The sequence below is a fragment of the Phocoena phocoena genome, chromosome 5 (assembly GCF_963924675.1).
Source record: "Phocoena phocoena chromosome 5, mPhoPho1.1, whole genome shotgun sequence".
Taxonomy (NCBI): Eukaryota; Metazoa; Chordata; class Mammalia; order Artiodactyla; family Phocoenidae; genus Phocoena; species Phocoena phocoena.
The window spans coordinates 139,477,347-139,497,174 of NC_089223.1; the positions used below are offsets into that span (position 1 = coordinate 139,477,347).

The following is a 19,828-nucleotide window of genomic DNA, read 5'->3' on the forward strand; positions in this document are numbered from 1 at the left end:
TGTCAACAGGGGAATACAATTCGTTTCCAAACTAAGTATTTCAAAATGACCTTTTAAAACCACTTACTATTTAACCTAAATTCAAGTACAGTGGTCAAAGAAATGGAAACTATTATCAACCTTATAGAATTCACACCTTGTTTTTTTAAGAATGATCTTGCATTTAAACAGATTTCTTTCATTATGCAAATCCATGAAGTAAACAGTAAAGTTTAAAAAATATATTCTTTCTAATAACTTAGTCTAAGACTTTGTGTTGGTTTGGTCCATGGCTGTGAAGAATACACAGACAGCAGCTGTGATGAGTAGATGCATTCCCTCATAGAGAAGTTTCGGAGAAAACACACTCCATATAAATAAATGATAACGCAGGGATGTCACAAAAATGATATATGCAGAAACTGGAATAGAACAAATCAGTGCGTAGCAGAAGCAAGCGTGACTCAGCGCCGAACCGCTGTTGATAAAACGGGAAACATGCATTAGTACACGCCACTTCTGGATCATGTGAGGCATGAACGCACACAATCGATATCTGTACTTTGACTACAGTAATTCCTGTTCCTGGGACTTAGTCTGGGGGGCACTGTGGTGCCCGAGGAGAGGACAGCTGCAGACGGGCACCTCCAGTCACTTAGGGCCACCACAATCTGCAAAATAGTTTTGAAAAATGCACCCCCAAATTCTACAGTTATTTATTTTAAAATTATACACGTTATAACATATAAACAATGAAGAGAAAATCACGCAAGGATGAGAGATACGCGTGGTGTCCAGGGGGGTGTCTGGTCTGTCTGGTCTGGTCTGGGGACGTTGGCTCACTCCTGAAATAAGAACAGTCCCCCTCAAAGCACATGCATGCACTGTCTTTGTTTCCAAGCCATCCCCACACATTACATAAATCTAGCCTGTTCTTCAAGGCACCTTCCGGGGCCTGTGACCATTTCGGGATGACAAATTCCACCACCCAGGCACCTTTCACTCCTCGTCAACCCACAGATCCTCAGGGGCCAGGCTTTCCAGATTCCGGTCCTGGTGCCTCTCTTCACACCCCGCACGGAGTCTCCAGGTGGCCTGTCCGCGGTCATCCGCGACATGCATCGCTGCTGCTAACCCCTCCTGGCGCAGGGGCTCCGCCACGCATGCAGGTGTCCTTGCCTGGCCCTAACTGGCTCCCCACTGGGGCTTCAGTGCCCATCCTTCCTGCTGGGCTCTCCAGCTGCCCGTCACCCTCAGTAGGCAGCGCGCTCTGCTTCCTTCTCCTTGATGCATCACGCAGCCTCGACTCCCACCTGCAGGTCCTCTTCTGGGATGCGGTCCTGACCCCTCACAGCAGCGCTGTGACTGGCTCATTTCACCGCTGCCCCACCAGACCACGCGCTCCTGGAGTGACTCCTCACGCCCACGCTTTGGGTCCCACTTGGGATCCAGTCCATCCCGCAGGGGATCCCTGGAGAACTGGGCCCCGAAGCATCGCCTCCTCCCTCCCCAGGGCCTTTCCCCCAACACCCAGCAAAGGGCACCCTAGGGAAAGGCCTAGTGGACGACGGGCCTCAGCGCGGGCTCTGCTGCCCCCTCCTGGGGCATCAGGGCGTCTGTGCTCAGCTGGGAGCCTGCTGACCCCACTCCCCTCTCGACCAGACAGTGAGGGAGGGGAGCTCAGGACACTCACTTCCTTGTGTTTCGATTTCACACACTCGGAAGACACTGACTGGGGTCCCTTCCAGAGCGACAGCCAGTGGGGTGACAGTTCCCGTAACCTCAACAACTGACAATTTGCGACCTAGGGGATGAACGAAGGACCTGCAGCTTGGACCGCTTGGCTGTCCCCGCTGCCGAGCTCCAGACCGGAGGCCAGCTCCCAAAGCAGAGGGGCACGGGCCACCCAGTGCCCAAATTTTAAGCCATTAGAAATATGTTTTCTTTTTCTACCACTTTAATCTGGTTATAGCTTTCTTATTTTACTAGAAAAAGTAGAAACAATGAGTGAAACTTGAGTGAAAATGAAGAAAAACCTTTTCTAAAATAAAGGAGAAACATTCCTTAATTAGGGAAAACATCATACAACACTCTCCAACTGATTAAAACGCTTCAACTCACTTTAAAAAAATGCTTTCATCTGTCTTTTTTTCTCCCCAGTACAAGTGCAACAGATGAGAAGTGCCAGGAAAATCAAGGTGTGAATTTAGCACCAGGAAGCTGCTCTTCACAGAAGCCCAGGCTCTCACCGTCTGGCCCTCACCCGCCTGGGTCCCCCTGCCCAGCAGACCTGGGGTCTGCAGACGCGGTACACGCAGACAGCCGTGCTCCAGGGCAGGCAGCCCTCTGGGGCAGCGGTGAGCGCACCTCACCGGCTCACCTTGGTCCCCGACATGCAAAGACACCTGTCGGTCAGTTTGGGCCTCTCGACCCCACCAAACCCACCCCCTGGGGCATCTAGGAATCCGCTAATGAAAGAACCCCCAGCTTGGCGGCGATCCTGCGCTGACGTGGGCTCACGTCCAGCACGAAAGCCTGGAAGGGCGTCCTGGGCCCCCCCACAGCGACCCCACGTCCGTCCGCTCCCGCCAGAGGCGCTCGGCTCGCGGGAGACCAGATAGGCAGCGGCTGGTCAGAGGGGAGTCTGCCCACAGACACCCCAGAGGCCACACGCAGGCACTCCCCTCGTCCTCAGGAAGCCTGTGGCTGGGGAAAGAGAGCCTCTCGCTGGGGAAGCCAAGGCTCAGCAATGGCACTTTGGAGAGCAGGTGGAGCCCACCGGGGGCCGCGGCCTCAGAGCAGAAGCCCACCCTCCTCACGGGGAGCTGTCCCTTGTTTTCTTGCTCCAAAATCTGACGCTCACCTTCGCCCCGTCCACCGATGTGGACGTGAGCTTGGTGCAGAGGCAGAGGGTCCCGGAGGCCTGTGTCTCAGGAGCTGGTCTGGGGGTGACACGTGGGACTAAGAACCCGTGAAGGGGGCTGAGGAAGCGGGGGCGGGTTCAGTGTGGGGTCAGACGTCACCACGGTGAGGCCTGTGCTGTTAACTCGGGCGGGGAGGGGGGCGGGGGCAGAAAGCTCGCCCTCCCCTCAGCTGCAAAGTGTCCTCCCGGGGCCTCCCTGACCCGCTTGACCCCCCGGGGTGCGGAGGGGAGCGTGTTACGAGTTCAGAGGCACTAAGGGAGCCTCACACCCCACGGCACCTCACATGGGCCTACACCCATGGCGGCGACACCATCGCCCGTTTTACAGACCGGGGAGCCAGGGCCCGTGTGGGAAGCGCAGAATCAGGCAGCCACACACCACCTGGGCTGCATTCTGCCAGGTGGGCCCGGGCACGGAGGTCACTGTGTGGGTAGAAGCTGGAGGCCCCTTCCTCACGAAGCCCCCTTTCTGAGGGGAGCGGGTATAAACGAGGAAGGAAGCACTGCACGCGAGGGGCGGGGAATGCTGTGGAATAAACAGGCAGGGGAGGGGTGGACGGATGGACGTGCTGGGCAGGACAGAGCAGTGGGCTGCCCCGTCAGTCTGCTGGGAAAGGAGCCTTTGGGGCTGGTGACCACTGGACTCTGTGGGGGCAGGACAGGGCAACACAGAGTCGCACCCCCATGGCCAGCCCCTCAGGACTGTCCAGGCTCCTGTCTCCCTCCAGCAGGGATCCTGGAAGTGAGAAGCAGCATCTCCTGTTCTCTTGTGCCAAAGGGAACGCCCCCTCCCCACCGCCATCCCCCCTGCCCCCGTGCTCCAACCAGGTCACCGGCAAGCAGAGAAAATGAAAAGAGACCTTCCTTCTTGTCCCTCTGGAGACACACCTTGGTATGAGCTGGAAAAAGCCAGCAGGGGTGTCTGAGCCGCCCCCACACAGGCCAGCCCTGCCACACACTGTGGACTGTTCAAGGTCAAGGAAATGGATGAAAATCGAGACCTTTAAGCCCTTGGGGTTCAGGCACCCTGTCTCTGCAACACGAGTTAATCTGCCATCAGATTAAAGACGAAGGAGCCTCACCTGCTGGCTTCTGAGGTCAGGAAGTTTACCAGGTGGCTGGCCCACAGCACAGGTCCCGTGTATGTCGCAAACGTCGTCAGGAGCATGGCTGGGATCTCCACATAGGCGTCCAGGCCCACGAAGCCTGCTGAGATGTCCACGGTGGCGATGCTGTTGGAGTTTCCCTGGACACGGGGAGAAACAGGCTGAGCCGGCTGGCCTCATACCATGGCCACTAACAACTGTGAGAGCCGGTCACGGTGACCTGGACACACAGGCGCCCCAGCTGCCCGTTCACTCCTGGTTCCGGGGCTGACCCTAGATGCTGTCCCTCCACCTGCCCGCCTCACGCCCAGGCAGGAGCAGCAAGTGGAATGTCTTTTACCTTCGAGAGACTACACAAATGTAAGTCTGATGATGAACTACGGAAAATTCCAAACTTCCCCAGATCTATTTACTTCAGACAGACACGCCGACCTCCCTCCTCAGGGACCCAGTCTGAGGGCTGCACGCGGCACGGGGGAGCTGAGGGCGGTGTTGCCACGCAGCTCGCTCGAGGGTGGACGCCGCTGTTTGGTAGCAGAGGGAGGGCGGGCTGGCTGCCTGGCGTACGGCTCAGGTGTCAGATGCAAGATCTGGGCCAGTAACAGGACAGCTTGCCCCACGCAGGGAGGGTGGGGTTTTGAATCCCAGGGAAGGTCTCACAAGGTTCAGTCCCTGTCCACTCTCAGTCTTTGTTGACGCTGGGGGCCTTTCCTGAGACACTCATGATGTTTACGGGTCTGACGGCACAAACGTCTGTCCCAGCCCAGCAAAGGCCCCTCCCGGGAGCTCCTGACCCGACGGCCTGGGACACAAGTCCGGCTGGGTGAAGCCCACCGCCTTCTCCCTCAGCAGTGTGGCACTCCAGGCACTCACTGGGTTGTGGTGTAGACCCCAAACATCTCAGAGCCGTGCTCTCCCCTCGACAATAACCTCCTTCGTGCAGCTTCCCCCTTGACCCCCTGCTCTGCCCACGTCCGCCTGGGCTTTCCCCCAACTGCACGACTCCCTCCCTGGAGAAGGAGGAGACCCTAGAGCTGCTGAGAGGAGCAGGGGAGGGAGAACAAGAGTCCCAAACGCCACGCTGAGGGGAGGTGGGCCGAAGATGGAAAAGCGGGTCCCACACCAGGCAGGTCGCTGGAGGTCCCACTGAAGCCGATTCAGCCGACCTAAGGCGCGGCCTGCATGCTCTGGGGCTTTCCTTGCGTTAACTCACTAGGTCCTCAACAGTCCTGACACCATGCAGGTGGGGAACCGAGGCAGGGAGAGACCCAGGGGCCCGCGGAGAGCTGTGGATGCCAGCTGGGCACCATGCTCCTGGCCCCATACCACGAGGAGCTGGTGAGCTGAAGGCCTGAAGAAGGAGAGGAGAGCCTGTGATTCTCCTGCCAGGAAACCCGACAGTGAGAAAAGGGAGACGCCCGAGGGAAGGGCTGCGGGAGGAGATGAGGACGTCCCCAGGGGCGCTCTGCTCCCAAGGCTGCACAACCGCTGCTCGTCTGACCTGCCGTGGGGCCCGCCGTGCAAGGGCCGACCTGCGCTGGTCTGCTCCTGAGGCCCCCTAGCACGTTTGATGGCGCCGCCGCAGGGACGCCCGGGGCCGTTGGACTCGTGCGCTCTGGCTGCCCACGGGCAGCGCCTGAGATGTGCCGGCATCACACGCCGTCACGGAAGCTTCGTGCTCACCCCCGAGGGACGAGGCCACATGCCCCCCAGAGGAGCACGCCGAACGTCAGAGTCTGCCTCCCCGCTCGCGAGTCACCTGTGGTCAGTCTTCCTGACCCTGAGGCCTCAGCGCTGAGCCAGGCTGCCTGAGCAGTAGCCGCCTTCTCCGTCTGGGTTCAGAGGGAGACTGTGGGCACCTGCCTGATCAGGCCAGCAGGGTCTGCTGTGCCCCCAGGACGCACCTGCAGCTTGCAGACTGTGTGGGCGCTGCCGGGAGGTCTCCCACGCAGAGCTGTGGGGCTGTGCGCCCCCAGGCAGGGGTGTCCTGCGTTCTTCAGACAGGCCCACGGTTCAGCTGAGCCCTGGGGAGCCTGGAGAAGGCAGAGGGACGAGGCGATCTTCCAATGTGACAGCGTTCCCATTCCCCACCAAGCCACTTGTGCTCAGAGACAGAGTGACCATCATTAACTGACCTCCAGACGGGAGGCAACCCCCAGGAGCAGGCCTGCAAGTGACGTCCAGATGAAGAGAGGAAAGAGACTGACATGGGCCATCTGGACATTTCTTGAAATGTGCAGTGAAACCTACAGTCCTTCCGAGGCTACACATGAGCTACGCCAACCGGCCAGCAGGACAGCTCTGACGCAGGTGCGCCCGGAAGAGGCACTCGGCCGCTCTCCTCCCTCCTCCCTTGGGGCCCACGTTCACGCTGGTCCCTTCGCTGTCTTCCCATCCCGGCTGGTACTCTGCAATTCTGGAAATGCAAGCTCTGCATTTCCCCACATCCATGACGCCTGTGACATTCTGAGAGGTACGAACAGCTGTGTCCTCGGTGGTGAAACAGCATGAGGCACACACAAGGAACAGAATCCACGGTCCAGTGCTCGGCTGTCAGAGACGGCGCCTTCCCGCGACGGGCGGCTCAGACGCCAGGGAGGTGTGGGCCACGCCCTGGGTCCGCAAGGACCCCAGCTGTGGCGTCGCTGCGGGGTCCTGGTGACAACGGTAGGCACTGAAAGTGGAGGTCCTTGGGGCGAGGCTACAGCTGGAGTGAAAGGGAGGTGGAAGCAAAGTGGGGCTGGAGGATTGGGGAGGCACAGACAGGGGGAGGGTCAGGTCACATCCCTCCAGGACTTACAGATTTCTAGTACTTTACCCCTGCCCACTTCTGGGCTTCAGGGAATAAAAGGAAAAGCCATGCAACTGTGGTGAGGCTGGAAGCAGCCGGAAACCAGGAGACGAGGAAGAGGCCCCAGGTCAAGCTGCGGGACACAGGGCACCAGGCAAGCTCCAGGGTCTGGACAGAGGAGGGAGGAAATGCAGATCCTCACTGTACAGACGGGAAAACACACTCAGACGTTCAGTCGCTTTGCAAAGTTCCTTGGCCGGACAGTGCGGAGCGAGATGGGGACTCGGGCGATTGCGCTCCACCCTCAGGGGTGATGCGTGCGGTACAGGTCGAGGGCGGGGCCCCCTGACCCAGGGCAGCGATGCGGGAAGGCTGGGGTGGAACTCGGTCCCTCCAAGGCCGGGAGCTGGATGCTCTGTTCACCTGTCCAGGTACTTCCCAAGTACACAGCTGCACATTGAGGTCTACCCTGGAGGCAGCTGGACTTGCCTTTACGGGCCCTTCAACACAGGAGAGAAGACGTGACAACCACGGGGCCCAAGAGATTAATAACCAAGTGGGGAGCCCCAGAAATGCCCGGTGCTGACAGCCAGGGGAGCAGGTGAGAGCAGTCATCATCCACATCTGATAAAGCCACGGGAACACGATGCGCTGCCCTGACGGCCCGCTGAAAGCAGATCCAGCGCAGCCACTATACACCGCCACCGAGGATGTCCGTCTTAAATAACTAAATGTACTTTATGCTGTGCGTGCAACTTAAGCATGACTCACCACGCCGCACTGACAGCTCTTTCACTAACCACATAGTATAACTTCCTAGCTTATGGTAAAATTTTCTCAAAGAAAAACTACAAGATAAACGACATAAAAAGTTAATAGTCTTCTACCCACGATAATGATGAAAACCTACCTGAAAATAGAAGAACGCCTGACCGAACCAGTAATGCATCACGGTGACCTCAGCTGCGTTGTGCCTCAGGGGCCGCCAGACGAACTGAGTCATGATGGTCTGGATGACGAGGCTCAGGGCTAAGACGGGGAGATTGTGAGGTCTGAGGAGCAGCGCCGCCAGCAGAACTAACCCGCTGTATATTTCCCAGAGGCCCACGGTCTTGACTGTGAAGTCATCAGCAGTGATCTGAGATTTAAGCAAGCCTTTGGTGCCCGTGAACAGAATGCCAAGGACAAAGACATAAACAAAACGAGCTTCGGTGATGCCCCTAAAGAAAGCAAAACAAGTCAGATTCATTAGCACCAGCTAGAAAAATTCAAACACACGTTTTCCCATGAAAACCACGTGTCTACTGAGCTGACAGTAGAAGCTTCAGGACCCACCCGCCGGGGGGGCTCTGTGGAAGTGAGGGCGTCTGCCCCTGCACATCAGCCTCCCAGGACGCCCCGCCCAGAGGCCGGCAGGCCTGTCCGCTCTGTGCTCACTTCTCTGATGGAGCCGGCTTACAGGAAAACTTGCTCCTGTGGCCCAAGGATCACCTAGGTGTAGGACCAGAGCCATTACTTGTAGCCAAAAGAATTGTCCACCTACTTTGCATAGTTAGTTTGAAAAACCACTGCAGTAGGATAAGGTCCAGCTCTGTCAGGAAATTCCGTAAGTTCATAAATGCTAAGACACAACCGAGCATGTTCACAACCAAGCAGATTTAAGTATGTGCTTGCATGTGTGTACAGACACACACACACACACACAGTGGTGCGGTCCGGACTGCGGGTCTGGAGGAAGGTGGCGCCAGGTTAGTCTGGGCACTGCCACAGACGAGCTCTGCTGTTGGGGCAAGTTAATTACAACTTCTGATGCTCAGCTTCTTATTCATAAAATGAAGAGAAATGGTACCTACACCTCACAAGGCTGTCCTGACAATTAAACGAGAGAACGCACGTAAAGCGTTTGGCACACAGTAAATGTTAAATACTACTGTGGATTAAGTATTTTAGCACAGTCATCATCTGTAAAGGATACAATTTATGGCACTATATATTCCTAAAACATATTTTAGATCAATTTCATAAATCAAACATTTTATATAGTACTAGAAAAGCTGATTATTTAAAGTGACGCTAAGTAAATAAAATTTTAAATGAAATGTTCACCTTAAGAATGTATCTGGGGACATCCTTGGTGGTGCAGTGGTTAAGAATCCACTTGCTAACGCAGGGGACACGGGTTCAAGCAAGCCCTGGTCCGGGAAGATCCCACATGCAGCAGAGTCACTAAGCCCGTGCGCCGCAACTACTGAGCCTGTGCTCTAGAGACCGTGAGCCACAACTACTTAAGTCCGCGTGCCCAGAGCCCGTGCTCCACAACAAGAGAAGCCACTGCAATGAGAAGCCCGCGCACCGCAACAAAGAGTGGCCCCTGCTCGCCTCAACTAGAGAAAGCTGCACACAGCAATGAAGACCCAACGCAGCCAAAATTAAATAAATAAAGTAAATAAATGAAAAAAAAAAAAGAATGTATCTGTGCTGAAAACTGAATTTTCCTATATCAGATTTTCTTAGGAAAAGGTTTATACATTTTTAAAAAATAAACTTATTTATCTTATTTATTATTTATTTTTGGCTGCGTTGGGTCTTCGTTGCTGCATGCGGGGCTTCCTCTAGTCACAGTGATCGGGGGCTACTCTTCGTTGCCGTGCATGGGCTTCTCACTGCGGTGGCTTCTCTTGTTGTGGAGCACGGGCTCTAGGCGTGCGGGCTTCAGTAGTTGTGGCACGTGGGCTCAGCAGTTGTGGCACGTGGGCTCAGTAGTTGTGGCACGCGGGCTTCAGTAGTTGTGGCTCGCGGGCTCAATTGCTCGGCGGCATGTGGGATCTTCCCGGACTGGGGATCAAACCTGTGTCTCCTGCACTGGCAGGTGGATTCTCAACCACTGCACCACCGGGGAAGCCCAGTTTCTGCGTTTTTAAAAAATGCTTTTTTTTTTTTTAGGATGGTCAGTTTAATTTAAAGAGCGGAGCACTATCTACTGGCAACACGGAGACACCAGAGGCTGATATGAGGCCCGCCATGGGGCTCACCCTGGTGGAGGAGCTGGGGTCAGGTGCAACCACAGCCAAGGTGTGTGCTAAGCTGTGTGCTGATGACGGACCCACAGGGTCAAAGGGGGGATGAGCAAAGGTCCAAGTAATCAGAGAAGTTTCAAAGAAGAAAGGGGCTGGGTTCTGTATCAAGGAGGACTGACTGTGAACAGGAGGGAGAGCGCCGCCGGATGCCTTTAATGGATCCACCTCTTGCCCTAACCAGTCAGCTGTGCCTGCACATCCAGAACCACTGAAAATTGGCTTTCTGCTCCAGCCAGGTCTGGGCTTCAGAGTGGAGAAGAAAGTCAAGAGTTAAATGTAGAGGATTCTAGAATACTGATGGACAGCAGCACCTGCGGGGATTGAAAGGAGAGAAGCAGCTTTCAGGCAGACCTAGAATTAGGGCAGCTTTAGAACTGGGGCAGATCTAGAACCAAGAGGGGTCTAGAATCAGGACAGATCGGGGTGGAGAATGGAAGCATTCTACGGGACGGATGTGAACCAAGCAGTGCAGGTTAATGAAAGGGTGCACTGGCCTATATTTTGGGCACCAACAAGGTACATGCTGTTCTATCCCTGAAAGGTAAGGAAGTCATCGAAGTCTTGAAGTGAGTGATGCTGACATCAGGTGTATCTGAGAGGAAAGAGGAATGTATTCATGTGTTGCACTTTGAGATTTAAACAAACACCCCTGGATTGGACGCCCTCACATGTGACATCCAGCCCTGACATCTGCCCAGAGTCTCAGACTTTGAAGCGAACAGTCTTTAAGATGTCTCCCCACCTGACCTCCCTGCCTCAGGTGAAGGCCTGCCACTCTGCCGTCACCTCAGCCAGGCCCTTGGCATCACCTTGACGTCCCACACCAGTTGACAGGTCTTATTTCCAGGTGTGGCCCTTGTGCCCCTCAGCCACCCAAACAACCGGGCCATAGCCCTCAGAATTCACCTTGACACCTTTTTAGAGAGGATAACACTTGCTTTTCTTTCTCTGATTAGGAAAGCAATACCAAACATCTAGAGAAGAGTTAATACCTATCCTTCTCAAACTATTCCAAAAAATTACAGAGGAAGGAACGCTTCCAAACTCATACTATGAGGCCAGCATCACCCTGATACCAAAACCAGACAAAGATATTGCACACAGAAAAATTATAGGCCAATATCACTGATGAACACAGGTAACAAATCCTCAACAAAATATTAGCAAACCAAATTCAGCAAAACATTAAACGGATCACACACCATGATGAAGTAGGATTTATCCCAAGGATGCAAAGATGGTTCCATATCCACAAATCAATCAAACTGATTCACAACATTAACAAACTGAAGAATGAAAACCATATGGTCGTCTCGACAGACGCAGAAAAAGCAGTTCACAAAATTCAACATCCAGTTATGATAAAAAGAAAAAACAACTCTCTAGAAAGTGGGTATAGAGGGAACATACCTCAACATAATAAAGGCCACATACGATAAGACCACAGCTAACATCATACTCAGTGGTGAAAAGATCTAGATCAAGAACAAGACAAGGATGCCCACTCTCACCACTTTTATTCAATATAGTATTGGAAGTCCTAGCCACAGCAATCAGATAAGAGAAAGAAATAAAAGACATCCAAATTGGAAAGGAAGAAATAAAACTGTCACTGTTTGCAGATGCCATGATACTATACATAGAAAATCCTAAGGAGAATACCAAAAAACGACTAGAGCTCATCAATGAATTCAGTAAAGTTGCAGGGTACAAAATTAATAAACAGAAATCTGTTGCATTTCTATAACTAACAACAAACTATCATAAAGAGAAATTAAGAAAACAATCCCACTGACAAATGCATCAAAAGAATAAAATACCTAGAAAAAAATCTAACTAAGGAGGTAAAAGACCTGTATTTGGAAAACTATAAGACACTGATGAAAGAAACTGAAGACAACACAAACTGACGTAAAGATATCCCACGTTCTTGGATTGGAAGAATTAATACTGTTAAAATGTCCATACTATGCAAAGCAATCTACAGATTCAATGTAATCCCTATCAAAATACCAATGGTGTTTTTCACAGAATTAGAACAAAGAATTTTAAAATTTGTAGGGAAACACAAAAGACCCCAAATAGCCAAAACAATCTTGAGAAAGAAGAACAAAGATGGAGGTATCACATGCCCTAACTTTAAACCATACTACACAGCTACAGTAATCAAAACAGTATGGTAATGCACACACACACACACACACACATAGATCAATGGAACAGAATAGAGAGCCCAGATGAACCTACACTTATATGGGCAATTAACCTACAACAAAGGAGGCAACAATATACAATGGGGGAAAGACAGCCTCTTCAATAAATGGTGCTGGGAAAACTACACAGCTACGTTTAAAAGAATCAAACTGGACAACTCTCTTACATCATGCACAAAAATAAGTTCAAAATGGATTAAAGACTTAAATGTAAGACCTGAAACCATAACTCCGAGGCTTACCCACTACTGTTGGCCAACTACCTTGTTTTTTTTACTCTGTGCAACTGTAAGGTAATGCTTCAGAGAGCATGCCCGTATCCCAGTCTCTCGCCTCACCTCTGGTTGTATTTTTGAGATAAATTCTAGAAGAGGACACCCAAGTCAGAGGGTTGGACAAAGTCAAGGTTCTGAACACGTTTTACGAACAGCCCTCCAGAACAGGCTCTGCCCACCCCAGCCCACATCACCATTAAAAACAAAAAAGCTGCCACTTTGACATGCAAAAAGTGGTACTGACGATTCAATCACCATGAGCCCCCCGCTCCAGGAACTCACGTAAGTTATGGGAAAGTTTGGTTTTCTGGCATGCTTCACCCTCCAACTCCTAGGCAGCATCCACTCGTTATTATCCTCATTACTAGTTACTTCTTGATGGAGCAAAACTGAATCCTTTAAATTCTTTATTTTTAAAGAATCCCTTACTAAAAAAAAATAAATAAATCTTAGTGACCTTTGTTCCAGGTTACTCGTCTCTCTCCTATCAAAAAAAGAGGCTAACAGAATTGGTTCACTGAGGCATTGTCAGTAACCGTTGACAAAATCACAATTCACAAAGACCAAACTCCAATGTTCTCAAGATTGCATGGCATTTTTTAGTACATAAAACATTAGAACAGATCTAAAAACAAATGCTTGTGTCTGCCAGTACACTTACTTTGAAATGTCTTTGTTGTTTTGCTGCCATGGGAACAGCAGATTTCCAATGGCCACCCTGTAGCAATAGATGCCCAGCAGGCCAAACGCCATGGCCACTTTTGATGCCAGGGAGCACCTCTTCTGAACCAACACAAAAATCATGATGAGGGAAACTGCGGCCAGAACAGAGAGTTCAACCTTATGATCAGGGCTGAAATGAAATGTAAAATGCCAAAAATTACTACCAAGGATAACTAGTGATATTATGGATCTACACCAAGTGGCTTTCTAAGAACTGTAGTAAAAAGAGCTCATTTTCCTGAAAAGCAAAAAAGAAAATTTTTCGTTTTTTAAATTCAAACAGAGGTTCTTAAAGTGGAACAAATAAAGGGCCGTTAACCCAGTCTCTCATTGCTCATTCACAATTGGTAGCTACCATCAGCTCTGCACTGGCCAGGGCAGCGATATATTCAACACTGCCCGCTGGCTCCCCTGGTGCCCCCTTTCTGGGGCAGCCTCATTTTCCCCAACCACAGGTGAGGGTGTGTGCAAACTGCATATTTACCAGCGTGCGCCCACTCACGGGAGACGCACACATCCTGGCACTGTCCTCTTCCATTCACTCGTCAGTGCACACAGACTCACGCAGGAGCGTCTACCCCCTCCCAGGCGGGGAGACCTGGTGAAGAGGCTGGGCACGTGGCTGTCACGGGCCCTCTCTCTGCCCGGCCCTTGCCCACCGCTCCCTGCTACCTCGGCGAGCTGAGCCCTGGGAAGGCAGGGCTCTTTCCCGTTCTAGTCACTGCAGCTCACACTCACAAAGCCCACGTGTTCACGAGCCGTTAAGCCAAGGCGTGTATATGCCACGCGGAAAGACGAACTTGGGAAGATGCAGAGGAAAGGAGGCCAGTGTCAGGGCACGGGTCCCGGGAATGGCAGACGGTGATGGGGGCCACGCTGGGGCCTCTGCTGTTGCTCTGTAAGCTGCATGTTCCATGCAGATTCTGGATTGTTAATTGTCACAAATGGAAAATGGAGCATAGAGATGGTGATTGGGCGTCTCTCAAAGGCTCTGCCCTGGAGGAGGAATCACCGAAACTGCAGCCTCTTTACCAACTGACAGGGAGCATCGCGCTGCAGGAAGGGAGCGCCCTTGATGGAAAGGGGTGGGTCTAGACCCAGGAGTCGGCACAGCTGCACCCTGGAGAGTGGGCCAGGGGTGGTGGCGGCATCCCTGCACGCCATGTTAGTGCATCTGTGGGTGGAAATCAGCAGATCTTCCCAGGAAAATAAGAAGTGAGGTCGTTGTGCTGCCCCAGCACGCTCTCATCCTCACGTGCTCTGGCTCCGCCTGGCGCTGCCTCGGCTACCCTCTGCTTTCACACCCCAAGCACAGACGGGCCAGCGCCCTCTCTTCAGGGCTGCTGTGAAAATGAAACGAGTGGGCACACAGCAGGAACCGGAAAAACGCTACCCGTGACTACCATGGTTGCCGAAGCTTTGCTAGTATTGTTAACACTTGGGAGAAATTTATCGTGAGGATTATTTGGCCAGAGGAATAAACAATCTTATGGCCTTTGATGTATAATTCCAGGTATCTTCCAAAAGGACTGTGCCAGCGTGTGGCCCCAGGGCTCCCCGGTGCTCGCCAAGCCTGGGTTTTTGTCCCCTCCCTCATCACGTATAAAACCGCACATTCTTATCTAACTGAAGTTCCCGAATCACGAGCAGGAGTGAGCACTTCCTGTTCTCTCCTTTGGCACTTCCTCCTTTAGGAACGTGTCTACGACCTTCCTGAGTCCTGCTTCCTGCTGACAATTCTTACAGAAGCTCCTCCCAGCGATCCGACAGTGACCCTTGTCACTCTTGGAAACACTTTTTCATTTCACTGTTCCCATACTTTAGTTTTCTAAGCCTTCACTGACAGAGAGTAAAACTTATGATATAACCAAATGTTGGTCTTTTCTGTCCTAGTTTCTTCTCTGTACTTCAATCCTCTGTATCTGCTATACTTTCTACTACATTTCCCAGCCACTCGTGAGAGGCCTCAGAGGAGGCTGAAGGCTCACCTACAGGCTCCAACCAACGCAGCTGCCCTTCCTGGGGGCGGGAAGAGAGGAAGGAGGACAGAGAAGGGCGGAAGCACAGGAGGCAAAGCCACTCTCCCAAGGGCTCCTGGGCACAGGCCCTGCCAGCCTGTCACCCCAGCCTTGCACCATCGGGGACAGGGCAGCGAGTGACAGACGACATCCTGCTTCAGTGATCATTTTCAAATTCACAGGTTCGCAAACATGAACACTTACAGGGATTCAGCGATAAAAAACCAAACTATCAAGCTAGCCTCAAATAAATTCACCTCTCAATGTCAAATCATGGGTTAGTTTTCTATTTCTTCAGATCTCAAATACCATTTCTATCCTGAATATGAAAAACAGGCCTATGGAGGGTCTGGCCCGAGGCCACAGCTTTTGCCCTCACCTGGTGAGCCAGTGCCCCAGGTCAGGCCGGTGGGCCCACTGCACACCCGTCTGGTTCAGTGACCGAAGCAGCCGGCAGCAGGTCAGAATCAGCCACGGGCTCGCCAGCACCATCCACCTTTCAGGGCCTCTGAGCACTCCCAGGGGAGAGGGGTGCCTGGATGCTCTGTCGAGCTCCCACACGTCAGGGCCAGGGCTCTTGCCCTGTGGGGCCGCTGCGACCCCGTCAAAGTCCTCTCCCGCGTGCGGGCAACACTGAGGCGCACAGTCGTCTCCCAGAAAGCAGTTTCTGTAGATTTCATGGCACAGAGCTAGACACAGCGTGTTGACGAGGAAGTACCACGTCTGGGGCTCCTCTTCGATGAAGCTGCTTGCGCCCAGACTCAACGTGTGGCCCACGGTCCCCAGCAAGATGAGAAGATCTAATTCTGACGACCTTGAGTTGCACTGAGGTAGATTCTGTAAAAAGGAAAATGTATTTTATAAGGGAAAAATCTGAACAGCACATCATCTTCTTGCTGCCCGAGCTTACAGCTTTCGCTCACAGAACCTAACCTGCCGTGACAGACACCTGCTGCCCCTCACGCCCGGCACCCACTACTCCCCGTGCCCCCGAGCACCGCCAGGAGGACGTGGAAACAGCAGGGCGGCCCTCCCCGGACGGCAAGTCCTAAGCTGAGTGACGAGGAGACTGAAGCTGTCTGGACCCAAGCAGTCTTGGCAGTGCCGGAGCTTGCAGCGTTGCCCACCAGTCCAGGCCGGACCCTCCTTGCAGCCTGTCCTTGCCCTCTGAGCCACTGCCTGCTACTGGAAACCAAAGAGCTCCAAGGGTATATTCCACCAAACCAGACACCTAAGTTCTCCAAGAACCCTCCAGAAATCCAGAGAGTCTCCATTACAGCGGTTGGCATCACAGTACTAGCCCTTAAATACACTAATTTAAAGCATTTAAAGTAAAATGAGGACTCCATGGCCGTCATTCAGTACTACTCGATATCTGTTCTACTAACTGCGTGCAGCTAGTACATGACAGAGCTTGATACTGTGAGCCTGGTCAGGCCCTGGAGAATCAGACTGCTCTAGGGAAGCCCATGCTCCAGCGGGGAGACATATGTGTGGTAAACGACACCACACAGGTTGGGGGGGGGGCGTCTGTGGCCCTGTGACGAGTCACTGCACTGGGTCCCTCGGGCTCTAGGCACTGTGGACCAACTGGGACTGCCCACCTCTCTCTCACCACCCTGCCACCACAAGCAGCTGATGAATGAAGGTGTCAGAGGCCAAAGGCTGCAAGAATTCTAAAGGAGAACATCAGTCTAGAAGACGAAACTGCATTTTATGAGGCAGGATGAGGGCGGGGTCAGCCAGCTGCCTGTCCCTCTGTGCCAGCCGCTCTGGACAGTCCCCTGGTTACAGCCCCAGGGACCATGTCTTTCTAACTGAGAAGGAAGGCATGAGACCTCATAGCACAGGTCTGAGCATGTCAATTCGGGATGCCCAGGGACCCGGGAGACCAGCCACTGTGAGCACGTCCTGTCGGCTCCCATGAAGGGTGGGCCCTTTCCTCGGCCCCCATCAGCACCATGCCTGGTACGCACCAGGGGCTTAACCCGTGTCTCATCAGCTGGAGTAACAAGAACAGCCTATCTGGAAAGCCGGCCTTACCTTACTCAGACGCTTTCCGCCGGCAAACATCCCGGTGAGAGCAGACAGCACTGCGCAGAGCAGTGTGGAAATCAGCACCATCACTCCGCCTGCCGTCAGCCACGGGAGGCTGCACAGGTAGCACGTTCCGCCTGCGGAGGTGCACACGGTGACGTGGAGCGCTGCGAGGCCCAGGGGCAGCAGGTAACAGAGCAGAGAGAACGCGGGCGACGGCAGAGGGACGTCCAGCTCGGCCTTGCCGCTCAGTGCCCGGGGGCCGCTGAGCAGAAGCAGCGCGAGGACCTGCAACAGGAAGCAGCGGTGGCGTCCGCGACTCCACCACGCAGGGGGCTCTCCCTTCGCTTTTCTAGAAACTTTCTACGTCCTTTAAACTACCCGATCCCGGCCGAGCTAGCTGCCCAGTTTAACAGCGGAGCCGCGACACTGCACAGGCAGCCATACCTCCAGGACCAGGACGGTCCCCACCGCCATGGAGTAGACGTCATACTGGGCTGCTTGTCTGCTCAGGGACAGGCTCAGGGCCCTCAGCGCGTCCAAGTACTGCCTGCGAACCTTGCTTCCCAGGTTGGAAAGGACTTCTGAGCTATTCTCCTCCAAGTACAGTCTGACCCAGTTCCCGTGCAACCTTTCCGACACTTTAAACTGCTCAAACCCAGGCTCTGCCGAGAAGAAAAGGCAACACACACGTATCACCGACATGCACGTACACGTGTAACTGTCATCTCAGGGCGCTCAGTTATTCACGGCACATGGCAGAGCCTGACACCTAGCCAAGATGGACTCCGGGGGCGGTGGCCGCCAACACCTCCGGGAACACCCCAACAGCGGATGAAGCCAGCCTGTCCTCTGCGCCCCTCCTGCCCGCCAGCCCTCGGCGCACGCCACGGACAGCAGCCTCTGCGCGCCGCTCGGCCCGCCTTCTCCGCCTCCCGCTTGCCGCCTCCTCCCCCTTCTCTCTCTCCACTCTTCTTCCTCAAGGTGCAGTATAAAACGTCCCAGGAATGCACTGCATGAGAGCCCTCAGTTCTACAAAATCCTTCCGACCCTCACGCTCTGGGTGAGGACGGGGCAGGCAGGGGCCTGACACCCGCTCCACCGTGTGCCCCTCCCCGAGGCAGGCCGGCCCCTCCTGCCTCTCACTGCCAGCGCCCCTCTTTCACCTGCTTCCCTTCTTCACCAGTCTTCTTTGGGAAGACTCCCAGCCCTCCTACCACAACGCTGAGCTATGTCTCCCATGCACTACACCGGCTGAATGATCCACGGCCGACATAAAGCCAGGGCTGCGTGATGGCTCGTGGATGGAGCCCAGCCCCGGCTGCAGCTGGCTCCCCACTGGGGATGACAGTGGCGTGCCGCCCAAGGCCAGGGGGCTTGCCTTCCTTCCTTTCAGGGCTGGACCAGACTCAACTGTAACTCGGCTGGTCGGCAGAGCAAGAACTTCTCTCCCAAGACTCCCTGGTACCTAACAAGCTCTTTCAACTTCAAGCAGAGCTGTTCCAAGGTGGTCTGGGCCATGCCTTTCAGGGGCTTTGGCCCAGCCCACCAGCAGTGCCCCCACCCCGCTTTCCCTGATCATAGCCCGGCATCCTCACGGCACAACCCCTGAGCATGGGCCCCGATGCCTGCAGCCCCACCACTGCTGCTGGAGCCAGCTGACCTGTACCAAGTGCTGGTGGCAGGCACGACCCTAAGCCCTCACTCAGGTCCTCTCCCAGTGACCTATGGGACTGGAAAGGTTAGACGTCCATTTCAGAGAGGAGGCAACTCAGACACCCGCTCATGGGCAGGCAGGTGAGAGCTGGGGTCTAAGTCTGGATCCAAGCTGGTACCCGTACTTGCTACATTCCACCACCCCAAAGTCAAAGACACGGGGGCACCTGTGTCTGCCCCCCACCGCCTAGAGTCCCAGAGACACGGGGGGCACCTGTGCATGCGTCCAAACAAAAATGGGCTGAACACTGACTACACGCGAGATGCGTCAGGATAGGTCCTGACAACGTGGGTCTGTGATCCAGCGGGGTTGTCACACATGCGTGAAACTACAAATAGTGAAAAGTACCACGGAGGGAAAATATACTATAGACGGAACAGTGAGAGACCCTTGGTAACGGGAAGGGAACTGACTTAAGAATGGGGTTGAGTGTGGGGGACAAGCGAGGTCTGACAGTGAAGCTAAAATGTAAAGGATGCCCAGGAACTAACCTGTGGAACAGGTAGAACAGCATCCAATCAGTAGGAAGAGCACATGCAAAGGTCCAAAGGTGATAACAGCCGACACTACGACCAAAAAGTGGTCAGACGAGCGAGTTGCATCAGACTGGGGTGGATATCATGGCAGGCCTTGACATCCTGGATGGGGGTGTGAAGCCCTGGGGGTGCTTTCTCGTTCCGGGGACTGGCCTCTGTTCATTTCACAGGCTCATTACGGCCACAGCCACTGCAGTGCTCAATCCTCCCTACCCTGCTATCCCTGAAATAAGCAAACGACCCCACCGTTTTCTGGTTTTCATTTTTATTGGTTGTTAGTACAGGAGAAAGGACACACACTACCAACAACAACAGATTTGCAAAAGCTACCAAACTCATACGTTATTTGCCTCTGGTCTGCACTGAAACGTGCACGGTGGTCGGGCCTCACCTTTGACAGAGCTGCTAGCCAGGCTGTCTCACGATCTAAGAG

General features: G+C 53.7%; 1 protein-coding gene across 4 annotated transcripts in view; it reads right to left on the reverse strand.

The window, feature by feature from the left end:
• Positions 1-243: 243 nt before the first annotated feature.
• PIGG (phosphatidylinositol glycan anchor biosynthesis class G (EMM blood group)) overlaps positions 244-19,828 on the reverse strand; it is a 39,633-nt gene continuing 20,048 nt past the window's right edge. For 2 of the 4 annotated variants that reach the window (XM_065877540.1, XM_065877538.1), the window contains 7 exons: positions 17,590-17,807; positions 17,149-17,430; positions 15,485-15,942; positions 13,026-13,217; positions 7,710-8,019; positions 3,985-4,148; positions 244-457 (listed from right to left, as the gene is read on the reverse strand). In XM_065877540.1, the coding sequence (XP_065733612.1) occupies positions 244-457; positions 3,985-4,148; positions 7,710-8,019; positions 13,026-13,217; positions 15,485-15,942; positions 17,149-17,430; positions 17,590-17,807 (1,838 nt within the window). Of the gene's footprint in view, positions 458-3,984; positions 4,149-7,709; positions 8,020-13,025; positions 13,218-15,480; positions 15,946-17,133; positions 17,431-17,589; positions 17,808-19,828 lie in introns of those variants that run through there. The other 2 variants (XM_065877539.1, XM_065877541.1) reach the window with 2 other exon arrangements.